The 14,141-nt window shown below is 37.4% G+C and overlaps 1 protein-coding gene across 3 annotated transcripts; it reads left to right on the forward strand.

The window, feature by feature from the left end:
- Window positions 1-7,056: 7,056 nt before the first annotated feature.
- Window positions 7,057-13,665, forward strand: LOC121450064 (vomeronasal type-1 receptor 4-like). Of its 3 annotated transcripts, none has more exons than XM_041654755.1 (2): window positions 7,057-7,069; window positions 12,722-13,665. In XM_041654755.1, the coding sequence occupies exons 1-2, from the start codon at window positions 7,057-7,059 to the stop codon at window positions 13,663-13,665; spliced, it is 957 nt and encodes a 318-aa protein (XP_041510689.1). The 3 variants fall into 3 exon arrangements, with proteins under 3 accessions (XP_041510689.1, XP_041510691.1, XP_041510690.1); XM_041654757.1 differs by lacking the exon at window positions 7,057-7,069 and adding an exon at window positions 8,056-8,076 and having other exon boundaries at window positions 12,718-13,665; XM_041654756.1 differs by lacking the exon at window positions 7,057-7,069 and adding an exon at window positions 10,024-10,054 and having other exon boundaries at window positions 12,719-13,665.
- Window positions 13,666-14,141: the final 476 nt, after the last annotated feature.

The raw sequence follows: 14,141 nt of genomic DNA on the forward strand, positions 1-14,141 counted from the left end.
TTATGAAAATATTTTCTCCTAATTTTATTTTAAGAATGTAAAATATAAGCATTATTTTGATCCAAACTTTACTCAATTTTCCCATAAGAAATCAATTAAAGAAGTGAAGGATTTATCACCTTGTCTTCCTAAGACTATTCATAATGAAAGTGGGATTTTTTTCCAGATGACTGGATTAGGAGTCTACAAGAACTAATTATACTCTGTTGGCCCACTTGAGCCTTCAGCTTTCCAAAGGAAGTTTTTCCATTGCCCAGATGACGTGCAACAAAGCCAGTAACTTATTTCCAATAGAGCTGCCTTTCTTATGGACTCCTGTCAGGGACCCTTGGCTTCTTGTTTAGTGCTGCAAAGACACCTTATGGATCAAGCACTCTAATGGCAAGGCAAACTGGAACCATGGCTGGCCATAAACTTGTGATTCAGTTGGCCCTTGTCCCATTAAAGCTGCTCTAGAATACTCCAGGACCAGAAATCTTCAGTGATGATTTCTCAGATATTTTGATTTCCACTGTCCCAGAAAAAATACTGTATGGCTGTTGTAAACCTTATAACCACCATCCTCAAAAAGTCTTTGAAGATAGGCACCCCCTTTTGCTACATAGGACAAAATGATATGACTGCTATCTTTCACCATGTTCCAAAATCCATTATAAATAAATGATATTTATGAGGTAATCTTCAATTTTATGAAATACTATTTTCCCTTCTTTCAACATAGATTATTTCTCATACTATATTATCTAAGCACAGTTTTCTTTCCCTATAGTTACAGCAACCTTTTGTTTCCACTCCCTTCTGATCTCTCATTAGAAAACAACAAGCTTCTGATTAAAAACAAAAAAGCACAAAAAATAGAATATAGTAAGATAAAACAAAAGCCATCATATCAAAGCTGCACAAGACAAGCCAGGAGAACAAAAAGGGAGTTCAATAAGAGAGTCAAGAATCTGAAACTCATGTGTTTCTGCATCCAGGAGTCTCACAAATGTAGAGGGCTTAGAGCATATCATGAAGGACCTGTGACTACTGCTTCAGTGTTTGTGAAAAATGATGTAATTATAGTTAGATTTGAAAAATTCAAGAAATAAATTTGAAATGTTGGTTTGACCATAAGGTACACATTCTTCATGGTTCTCAGAATATTTTCAATCTAATATTATAAAAGTATTGTATCATATTATAGTAAATATTTTAATGGCCTTGTTGCTAGTTATGATATTGTACTTTTTCTTTGACTCCTACTTCATTAGAAATTTTTTTCAGACTACACTAAAGTGGGAAAGCTAGGTATTTGAAAGAAACAAAATAAGTTGAACACAGCCTAGAACAATGTGAAAACCATGTGATTTTATGTGTTTAGGCTCTCTAGATAGTATGACCTTACTGCTGAATATACCATGTAATGGAGATATAGACCATGGAGAAATAAACTAGTAGTTATCTGGAAGCTTCAGCCCTATTGGATAGTTTTCATAGTACTAGATATAGTTATAAACTTTACCTAGGTGTAAACCCTGAGAACTATAACAAGAATCCTGGTGCAATATTTTCATGAAGAACATGGGTATAACCAACCAATTTAGGAGTGAGTTGAAGGCCCACTTCCCAAGATGGAAGCCATACCTGGAACCAATGTCAGATACAAGAAAATATGTTTGGGAAGAATCAAAACCCTCTAAAATAAATTAGTACTATCATTATGCTAAATGGATTTAGTAACAAACTGGCCACAAGCTGTTATCTGTGTGCCATTTGGTTAGTTCAATACTCAATCATCATCTGAGAAGCTGCTTTTTGCACCATCTGGTGGTTACTATCGAGGTTTATAGTCATTCAAGGTGCTGAGAATAAGAGACTCCAGGGGGCCCAGATAAAAATGGAACATCTATATCACAACTCTTTCTTCCTTGAATTAGGGATCATCATGGAAGAAGAGGCAAAATGAGTGTTAGAATCATTCTTATGGTAGATGATTCTAAGGATTGTGCAGACATAACAGGGCACTTGCATTTGTGAATTTATTTGTATGGAAGTATGAACAAAACCTACAAATGATCAAGTTAGAAAAATCCCAGGTTACAGGTTGTCAGCATGTCCCACTCCTGGCTGAAGAGCTATTGGTAATTCATGATTAATGGGAAAGGATGGGTCATATTCCCTTGAAGAAGATCTGAACTTTGAGAGGCTATCTATGCTGTCATGGATGCCCCTGCACTAGGTACATACTAATATTAATAAGTATCCTCAGTGGATGTTTTTGTTTGTTTTGTTTTGTTTTTAAAACATGTGACATTTGGAGGAAATAGTCGGGGGCGTGGCAAGGATATCAGGGGGCATGAACTTATCTAAAACCCCTATGCACATATAAAATAATCAAAGTGATGTTAAGTAGTAAATATTCTGAATCTTTTAAAAAGAACTCAGTGTATCTTTATGGGAAGAAGTTGGAAAAGCCTAGATCCAATGATGCATAGAGAATTCTGTATATATGTCCTGAATCTAACCTCAAAGTTTCTAGCGCCTAACACTGGAGACCTGGTCACACTTCAGGGATCATGAAAACTTAATTAGACTTCAACACACCTTGTTTCGATGTGGATATCCATGAAGAGCTCTTAAGAATATTTTTAATTAGCAAATGGAAAAGGTTTCATAAATGGTTTTGTCTCCCAAAGCCACACTGTCACTGCCAGTGCAGATGACATGAAAATTGTCATTCTGTAGGGAGGTGAGGTCACAGAGTCTCAAACCTTTATCTCAGGCTTGAGTTCCCTTCCTCTCTAACGTTGCTGATTTTAATGAATTCAGAATTTGTACACTGAGCGCACCAAAACAGAGTGAGTACGTTTTATTTTAAAGTGTGTTGCTGAACCAGGATTGAAGAGGCCTATGTATGTGCTTGTGTCTCTTAATAGGAATCTAATGTAGAAATAGATCTGTGGAACAGAGTCGGGGGGCACAAATATTATTAGATAGTTGAGAGGTAGGTAAGAAAGATGGAAGTGTTCCTAACTTTATTCCAGTCACTGTGTTTCTCATATAAATCCTGAACTGAGGGTGACTGTGGGTAACACTAGAGTAAAAAGACCCTATCTGTGAAGATAATAAATAATTATTGTAATAAGTAAATATAATTTATCTCACCTCACATGATGTGTACACTAACTTTGGTAGTACTATAATTATAAGAGAACGTATTTGGGTTTCACACCCATATTAAACTTTACAATGGAAACGTAACATAAGAAACACACAACCATGAGAAGTTGCACAATGTGATTCTGACGCTGAAGTAAAATGTATTCATACATAAGAGTAAATTCATGAGTTTCAGAGGCAGTAACTGTGTCTGCATTGAGTTACACTGGTACAATGACTATTGGAACTTTCCCTTTGAATTTGGAGAGATAACACAGAAGGGAAGAGTAGCAGTATGAGTATCTGGCAATAAAATCCATTTCTAAATGTGTCCTGGTTTAGTCATACTCAAATATTAAGCATAACTTGAAGCCAGACCTTCAAACTACTTATTTTTGTTGCTAATGTGACGCTGGGCATTGTGCATGGAGGTTCGGGGCTCTATCGCTCACCTCTTTTGTATCCACACTTTGTTCTTTATTTCAGTTTGTATAAAGCTTAAGTTTTTACTATTTTCAGATTCCATTGTAGGTTTTCCATATGTATCTCCTCTATTTGAGTGCATTGTAAAGGTTATATTTCAATCATCAGCATAGGAAGCATCAGATATATACAGAATTTTAAATAAAAGATTTAGAAACTTAATTTTGTTCTCATGCACACGTATATCATGTTGTAATTTGTACAGAGTAATAGTGTTATTAATTCATCTGTAGTTTTCACTCTAGAGTTGCCCTTCAATGATAAAAATTCACCTTTCTGGGAGTATCATAAACAGCTAGTCCATCTTGTGCTCGTGAAATAAAACTGGGAAGGGACAAATTTCTGTCACATCAGAACACACTTAAAGCACTATATTTTAGTAAAATATGGAAAGCTTAATTTGTACTTGTCATATGACTGTTGAAATAAGACTTTATGACAAAATGAAAACTTGTGTGTAAAATGATTTATTATCTATTTTGTTTTCTGTGTGCATGAATATTTTTCTGGCATGTATATATGCACACTTTGAGTATGCACTGCCCGAAGATGATGAAATAGGATGTGTGGACCCCTTGGAACCACAGTTGTAGGCAGTTTTAAACCACCCTCTAGGTACTGGGAAGTAATCCCAGGTCCCCTGCAATAGCGGTCAGTGTCTGTTATCAAAGAGCCATCACTCCAGTCCCCACAAATAAAAACTTCTACAGACAAAAGCATACAACATAATACCAAAAAAGTAGATAAAACAACAAGTGGGGAACACAAACTGCATATGGACCGGAGTATGTTTACGAACATGTCTCATGGCTTTGTGAGCACAGACTGAGGTGACTGTGCTAGCACCCCACAAGCCATGTTCAGGCTCCTTCAGTGTCCACTAAGACACAAACAGCTTGTGGGTGGGAAGAGTTGCTTTCCCTTTGTGTTTCTAAGTCCGATCCTGAAAGTGGAACCGAAAGGGGAGCGACTCCTTAATCATTACCATTGTTGGCTTTTTATACACTTAGGTACTAAAATTTCACACCTATCGATACTTGCTATGTTCAGGTTGCAAGAGGAAGAGATTACAGATGAAACATACAAATGAAGCAATAGGAAAAAACCGTAAAATCTATGCTGTTATCCATAGAAATGGAAAATCTGTGAATGAGTATAGGCATAAGGTTTTTAACATGGCATAGTAACGAATACTATGAAAATAGGCAAAACGCTGTATCTGAACTACATGTCCTGGGAATCCTTCAGAATAAGGAAGTCTCTTAGAACAGGGATCATATGGCAACTGAAAAGTGGGTCTGCTGCGATCGCTGTGAGAACTTTAGAAGCAGGGAAATTGAGAACAGCAACTTAACCCCTCTCTTCAAGAACAAGAAAGTACATATGAGATTAATAAATCCCAGACTGCCTGGCTTTGATGGGTTATGAAGGGCAGGTTGATATATCTGGCAGATATGTCAGTGAACATGAGAACCTGAAAGATCAAATAAAATACTCAAGCACAATTAACAATCCTGGACTCATGCAAGGTAGCTTTATTTACTGAATAGGATAGGACTGTGTTCACTATTAAGGTGGGAATCAAATCATGTGACCTCCATAGTAGTATTTGATTTTATATATGTGTTGATGCACACCATGAAACATGGTTAGGCTAGAAAGGCTTCAGAATATGAGCAATACAAATTGATATGCACACAATAAAATAAATTGTTTTAAAATTATATTTTCTATTATACATGTAACTCTTAATGATATAAAACAAAGTGAATATTTACCAATAAGGATATTGGATTTCTGTAATTTGACCACATTTCTTCTTTGTGTGCCGATTTCTATGGCTCTGAATAAAAGCACCTGTTTTCAAATTGGTCAGAGTGAGTTCACAGATCTGAACACAGGAGCAGTCTCACATTGTGATAGATGTTGGTTATTGCTTCTTTTCATTAGTATTGTTTCTTACCTCACACGATTGAGTGCAGATAGATATGCAAATACTCAATTCTCAAGCACACGGTACACATATTTCTTGGTCATTGTTATTCAAGGAGTCTCAATGGCCACAGCAACTCTTAAAATGAAGCGTCTTGGAAGAAATTGTAAGTAATACTTTCCATCCTCACAGATGTGGTTGAATTGGTCCAATGCCACCATCTTCCTGGAAATAAATCTCACATGTCAGAAAGCACAACTCCAGGTATGTAGAATTCTAAAAAATTCCAGCAATGTTGGGTTTTCACTTGGCAATGCTTGGACAATGTGTATCCTAATCAATACCATATCCTACATCTATTATAATCATATTTAGAACTTGAGACGGTTTCCAAGCATCTTGTTTTGTTGTTGCTTGCCTTTAGTCCAGTACTCAAGAGGCTGCGACACGAGGATCTCTGTGAGTTCATTGTCAGCAAGGTACATAGCAAGTGTCAGGTCTATATTGAGTCTCAATTTCTCAAAAACAAATATAAACAAAAATAAAAAAGAACTAAGAAACAAGCAAAAAAGAAAGAAAGCTGGCAATGACATTACATTTTCCCCTGATCTTTCTTTCAAATTCTGCATCCTAAATGATGTCCTATATCCTACATCTATGGTGGTTTTATGGAGCAGCAAAAATATAAAGAACATGTTTGTGATACTTTTTTCTCAACCTTTCAGTGATCTCACTCATTAGTCAACACCAGTATTCACAAATACTTGATAGTGTTTATGACTATTAACAGACTCAAACTGTAATTCCATGCATTTTGTTTACAGACACCAACTTCGTTTATCAAAATTATTTAAGCCAAACCTTCTCTCTCCCCCTCTCTCTCTTGTCTTTCTCTTTTTGCATCTTTATTTGAAGGTCTATTTATTTACTTTATTTTTATTTATTTACTTATTTATTAAAAATTTCCACCTCCTCCCATCCTCCCATTTCCGTCCCACTACCACCCTCTGCCTCATTCTCCTGTGCTAGGAGAAGTCAGAGTGCCCTGCCCTGTGGGAAGTCCAAGGCTCTCCCTCTGTCCAGGTCAAGAAAGGTGTGCATCCAAACAGACTAGGCTCCCAAAAAGCCAGTACATGCAGTAGAATCAAAATCCGGTGTCATTATCATTGGTTTCTTAGTTCACCCTCATCGTCAGCCACATTCAGTGAGTCTGGTTTGATCACATGCTCGTTCAGTCCCAGTCCAGCTGGCCTTGGTAAGCTCCCATTAGATCAGTCCCACAGTCTCCATGGGTGGAGATACCTCTCGTGGTCCTGACTTCCTTGCTCATGTTCTCCCTATGCTGGAGAGGTTGTAGTGTAAGACGAACACTCATCATTGTTGGTGGGAATGCAAGCTTGTGCAACCATTTTGGAAATCAGTGTGGCGGTTTCTCAGGAAACTGGGAGTCAACCTACCTCAGGATCCCACAATTCCACTCTTGGCAATATACCTGAGAGATGCCCAATCATACTACAAAAGCATTTGTTCAACTATGTTCATAGCAGCACTATTTGTAATAGCCGGAACCTGGAAACAACCTAGGTGCCCCTCAATAGAAGAATGGATAAGGAAGGTGTGGCACATATACACTTTCGAGTTCTACTCAGGGGAAAAAAAACAATGACCTCTTGAATCTTACATGCAAATGGATGGAAATAGAAAACGCTTTACTGAGTGAGATAACCCAGACCCAAAAAGAGGAATGTATATACTCACTTATAAGTGGATTCTAGACATAAACAAAGGGCAGTGAGCCTATAGTTAGTGATCCTAGAGAAGTTAAATAAGAAGGTGAACCCAAAGAAAAACATATATTTATCTGTATATTGGCAGTAGACAAGATAGGCAAGCAAAAGTTGGGAGCAGAGGGGTGGGGGTGGGTTGGGGGAGAGATGAAATAGGGAGAGAGAAAAGAGAAGGGGAGAACTGGGGAAAGCTTGGGGGAATGGGATGGTTGAGTTTGAGGAAGGGTGGATATGGGAGCAGGTAAGAAGGTAACTTAACTAAGGGAGCCATTTTAGGGTTGGCAAAAGACTTGGCTCTAGAGGGGTTTCCAGGTGTCCAAGGGGACTTCCCCAGCGAGGTCCCTGGGCAGCAGAGGAGAGGGTGCCTGATCTGGCCTTATCCCATAGCCATACTGTTGAATATCTTGCATATCACCATAGAACCTTCATCTGGTGATGGATGAAGATAGAGACAGAGACCCACACTGGAGCACTGACTGAGCTCCCAAGGTCCAGATGAAGAGCAGAAGGAGGGAGAACATGAGCAAGTAAGTCTTGTCTTTCTCTTTATCTCACTCTATCTTATCTGTCTTTCTTTTCTTTCTCTGTTCTTTCTTTTTGTCTTCCTTCCTTCCTATCTCTTTTTCCTATTTGTTTATGATGAATTTTTCCTTCTGCTGAAGCAAAAACCATCACCATACATCTTAGAGGAATTTTACAGGTAAAGCAATCATTAAATACAATAGAACAGAAAAATCAATATCATAAGATTCTCATTAGTTAACCTTAACTAATTTGGCAAGATCAGACCTTTGTTGTATTTTTATAGGGAACAGACATTTAAGAGATTGGCCTACATTTTCCTTTTATTTGACTGTACATTTTGAAGTTTTCTTAGTACATATAATCTCAGTAATGTATTCTACATCAGATGGCTACATAGAAGGAAAACAACCAGTGTGGGTTGCAATTTATATTATTTAGTCGTATTTGCTACAGAACGACCATTTTCAAGACATTTTTTTTTTTACTACTTGTTATTGAATCCTTTGAGAGAGGACCTAGTTTTGAGAAGTGACAAGGGACAATATACTGGTTTGTAAAATGGATGGGATTCAGAACCTGAAGGACCAATACTGTTAGTGGTTGTTTGGGGGATGGCTTGTCAATCATAAAATAATGTATTCCTCTCTGCCTTTTGACGTTGAATGTGTTGAATTATCGACTTTGCTTGCACTCAGCATCATGTTTTCTTTTGTTCAAAATGACTTTTTCCACTCCTTGACTTTCTCATAATCTTTTCTTCAGCCATCAATTTCCAAAAGTTTTGTTGTTTGACTGTTTCCTTTTGGTTTTCTTCATTTCTGGGCTCCTTTCCCAATCCCAGTGCATCACATGTGCTGAAATACAGACAACTACTTTCTTCCTCCATTCCTCCATTCTCTCCATAGTAACTGCTGCCTCCGGAGGACTCTGGAATGTGCATCTTTTTTCCCTCTTCCTGTAAGAGTCCCCCCTTTGTGCAAAAGACACACTGTATCTTCATTTATCTAATCCTGAAAGCCTCATCTCAACCCCAATTGCAGGCTTCTACTGATTTCCTTGGCAGTTTCTCCATTTTTTCAAGGTCTTTGTAGTACATCTGTGACTGAGTTTGGGTTTTTAGATCCTCTTCTTCCAGTTGCTTAGTCACCTACAGATGATGCTGTTCCCCATGTTTCCAATGAATGTTTGATTCCAATGAAGCCCAGCCTCTTGTTCCTACATGCTATGAGACATGGTGTGTTCCTCTAGCATAGCAAAATCTCCACACACTTCTCTCACATTGCTGAACCCTCAATGATCACATTGGTCATAGTGACTGTAAGATCTCTATTTCATGTTGACCTCTGTGCTTGCCAATCGTGTTGGGCAGCAGCAGCCGCACATTTCTCCCATAACTGAGATGATATGGGATCTTCCAAAGTCATATTTGGTATGTAGAATTATAGTTTATTTTTATCAGTTAATTGATCATGGCCTGCCACTGGGCATGCCTGGGCAATCTACTGGTAAATATTTCCATGATAGTTACTGAATGATGTAAAAACTAAGCTCAGTTGTGTGGTAATTCTTCAACGAGGGGTAACTGAGGCCTTTTGGAATTTCCCTCTCCATGTGAGCATGTATGTTGCTGCCACTACATTTGTTTAGGTGTCCATGTTGAGACTTCAAGGATATAGTTTTTCCAACATTTTAGAAAATGCATTCTCACAGCAGATGCATATTCCTACAACTCCTAAAATCTTACTGCCACCCCTGCCACAATATTTTCTGAGCCTTGCCTGTAAGTGTTGCATCGTGGACATATAACTAGAACCTGGCACAACATATTCATTCGCTTGATTTCTGCTTTTTGAGTACTCATGGTATTTCTGTTTTTTACCTTTTGATTAGCAGTGGATTTTTTTTGATTATCTACTTCTTTTGTATTGAGAATTTTTTCTCATTAATTAGAGCTACAAGCAATGACAGAATTGCTGTGAGTAGGAAAAATAAAACCTAATTGATTATCCAGCATCAGATGGTGAACAGTAAAATCATGTACATACAGGTAACGTTATACATACAGGGAAGATTATATATATGTATATATATATACATAATATATATACATAATAGCATAGCAATATAGACAACATAGATATATATTATATAAATGTAACAACCATTAAAGAAAAAGAGGCCAGATACAATGAATTTGAGAGGAAGGGTTTGTATGGGTACTTGGAAGGGTTAGAAGAATAAAGTTACAATGATGCAAGTACATTTTTATTTCAAAAATTAAAGAAATGCAACTTCATCTTCTAAAATAACTTATCATCTATAGCATAAATAAAATTGCAATTATCCAAACTACTTCTTCTTGGAATAGTTAAATACTGAATAGAATGTTGAAAAATTAAAGTGTGATTATTGGTGTTCATGGTGATGTTTGGTCTACATAAGCAGTTGTAACCCTTTCTCCAATGTTTGGCTTTCACAGACATTTGCAGGGCGTGAGATTCCAGGTTTTTCTATAGTCATACTAAAACTTGGTATTATTCACATTTTATTACTTTGCTTTATATTGACTTTCATATTGTTTGGATTTTTATGTTTTCCTAGATTACAAATTAGTAAGTTTCCTAAAGGCATTTTCACACTTGTGATTTTGATTGCATCAACTGCTCTGTATCTCCCATTTCTCTTTCCTCATCTCAGCTTATACTGTCCCATGTACACAATTTCTTCCTTCACTTTCAAAACACATGCACTGTTTTACCCTCTTGACCCCACTCTGAGACATTCTTATAGGCCCCTTTCAAGTTTTCTGGATGCCACCCACACTCACTCCAACATAAACATACATTTCTAGAATTAGAAGCTATAAAGTCTCACTGAGGATAGTGGTATCTGTCATTTGGGACTTTTTTGCATTGCTGAATAGAGTAGGTCCTATTTCTGTAGCAGTAATTCACTAGGCTATTCGACATGGCAGTGCACAGAGAATAAGAGACTGTATTTTATAGTTACTAAGGTCTCAGCTAATCTCCCCACTATGTTTAAAATTCTTCAGATCCGAGTCTTTACTACTCATTCTACCCTAGCTCTTGATTAACCTCTGACTGTCGCTGCAAGCCTCATGAGTGTGAGGGGCAACAGTGATCTCCCTGGGGCTACATGGTTCAGGCAGTTGATACTGTCTGCTTCTGCAGTGGTATCTCATCCAATTTAAGAGTGGTTTGTAGACACCATCTCTCATGAGATTAGTGTATGGTGTCCTAAGAGTTTACTCCAAATTCACAACCCTGATGACCTGTCTAAACCACTGCCTACTTTTCTATCATTTCCAGTCTAAATTTCAAAGTGATGCCTAATTATCCAAGATACAATTTCAATAGAGACATTGATAATTTTTCCAATAATTTCCATACATTAGCTATTGTCCTTCTTCTTGCAATTTCTCCTAATATATCTTGCTTAGTTTTGTTCTGTTCTGCATTCTGTGAGATTTCATCACACACAATGTTCCCTTCTCTCTAACAGTTCGAAATTGGGTGTACTCATGTGTATAACATCTATGAGGTGTGAATTTTATAAAAGCTAGAACATAATTCAGTGTGATCTAAGGTTTTATTTGACCCATCCTTCTATCCCATTTTGAGCTTTTAATAAATTTTATTATCTAAGACTATTGTGGAATAAAGATCCAAAGAGCAATAAGTATGACCAAAATCCCTATTTTGGAGTCTGTATTTAGCAGGTTTGGTGACTGTCTACAGAAAAACCCTTCTCAGAGAACCACCTGGAATGCATTTTACATGGAGCTTGTAAAGGCAAAGAATCCAGAAAATCAGCTCCCTGATCATTAATGTCAGGGAAAGGAAAGAAAGGAAGCAATTTTAGAAAATCTAAAAATGTGCGATTAGCTGTGGCACTTCAGCCCACTTCTCTAGAATGGGGTTAGCTAATTTCACAAGGGACATTTCATAAAGGAGAAGGGTCAATTTTAGGTGAAATTAAAGATGGCCCCATCTGAGAAAGAGGGAGGAAACTTTACCTTATTACAAGACTATAATTTTAGTCTTATAGTACCACTAAAATCTTCTGATTGTAGGTGGGATATACATTAATAATTGCTTTATTAGACCAGAAATTGTGACACATACTTTTAATCCCAGCCCTCGGAAGGCAGAGGCAGGCAGACCTCTGTGAGTTTGAGGCCATCTGGTCTACAAGTGCTAGTTCCAGGATAGGCTCAAATCTACAAAGAAACCCTTTCTTGAGAAGAACAAAAAAGAATTGCTTTATTAAATTAAACTTACCATGGTACAGTGAATATAGAGGCAACACAAATTGGACATCATAGTTTTTTTTTCTCTTATTGAGGAATGTCATAAGGAAGTAGGGATAGACATGGGAATATGGGGAAGTGATGTCATCAAGTGCATTATGTGAAACCTCCAAATAATCAATAAAAATATTGTGTGGGTAAAAACAAATTGCTTTATTTAAGTTTTGTGATTGTTATTGAAGTTGATTTCTTTTAACACACGACTAACAAATATCAGTATTTTCTCAGAGTCTCACATTGTATTTGTTTGCATTGACAGTCACATTCCCTTTCTCCAATGGGTTAACATCCCATCCTACTGAGTGTTGCATCTTTTATCAAAGTTGCCAGCTATGCCCCATCAACATTTGCATTCTGAACTATTGATGAATTGCATAGTAACAAACATGGGAAGGAACAACTGCTGTCAAAATTTTATAGCTGTGTGACTAATGGCATCTTTCTTCACACCCAGCTTGATCATTTGTCTTAATCACTTCACCTGAAAAACGCTGTGATCATATTCTTAAGGAAATTGTGCTGAAATGGATGTGTGGAAACTGGCAATCGGAATCATTTTTTTATCACAAACTACCATTGGAATTATGGGAAATCTCTCTCTTCTGTTCTACTATTTAGTCCTTTCCTACAGAGAATATGCATTAAAGCCAAAAGATCTGATTCTCATGCACCTATTGACAGCAAATACTTTGATCATTCTCTCTGCGGGAGTGGCGCATACAATGGCAGTTTGGGGGCTGAAGCCATCCTTGAATGATTCTGAATGTTTGCTACTATTGTTCATTCAAGGGTTTGCCCGAAATGTATCCATGGGTACCACCTGCCTCTTGAGTATCTTCCAGGCCATGACCATCAGTCCCAGGAAATTGTGTTTGAAGGATCATAAAGTCAAAGAAACAAAGTTTGTTGGCTGGTCCATTTCTTTACTTTGGGTCTTCTATGTGTTGATACGTTTTATTTTCTTTATGTACACATTTATCAAAACAAATAGCCAAAACATAACAAGAAATCGAGATTTTGGATATTGCTCTACTATAGCGGCAGATGAAATCAGTGACTCACTCTATGCAGCACTGGTGATGTGCCCTGAATTCCTTTTTGCTGTGCTTATCATCTGGTCCAGCACCTCTATGATTGTTACTCTGTATGGACACAAGCAGAGGGTTCATCATATCCGCAGCTCTCATGATTCCAGGATCAAATGCCCTGAGTCCAAAGCCACCCAGAATATCTTGGCACTGGTGTGTACATTTCTGGCATTTTATACTCTCTCCACTATATTGAGAGGCTGCATTGCTCTTTTGTATAATCGCAGTGGGTGGGTGATGTACATCAGTCATCTCACGTCTCTTTGTTTTCCCTGTTTTGGACCCTATATTCTTATAAGTCATTACTCCATTGTATCCAGGTTAAGTCTGACATGGTTAAGAGTTAAATTTTCTCCTCATTTTATTGTAATTATGTAATGTATTAGTTTTTCACATCATCCAAATTTTACTCAATTATCACCATAAGAAACTAATAAGGAAAGTTAACAAGTTAGCAAATTCTCTTCCTAAGATTAGCCAAAATAAGTATGGGAATTTTATCAGCTAGTTGAACCAGCAGCCTATATGAGCTGACCATACTATGTTTGGGTCATTGCACTCTTCTACTTTCAGACAGTAGAGTTCTACCATTGTTCAGATGATGTACAAAGAAGCTACTAAGCAAGCTGCCAACAGACTGCCTTGCTTGTGGATTTCATCTTGTCGGGGAATCTTGACTGCTTAGATGCTGATCCACAGACATTAGAAATACTGCAAGGCAAACTGAAAACTGGCAGGCCATCAATAGTGTTTCTGATACCCTTGTCCCATAGCAACTGCTAGAATTCTACTCCGGTGATAATTTCCCAGATAAAATGCTTTCAGTTCCCAGAAATAAACTGTGTGGCTGGTCT

This window comes from Microtus oregoni, unplaced genomic scaffold, assembly GCF_018167655.1.
Source record: "Microtus oregoni isolate MIOR12 unplaced genomic scaffold, Mior012 000006F_ref0000085, whole genome shotgun sequence".
NCBI lineage: Eukaryota > Metazoa > Chordata > Mammalia > Rodentia > Cricetidae > Microtus > Microtus oregoni.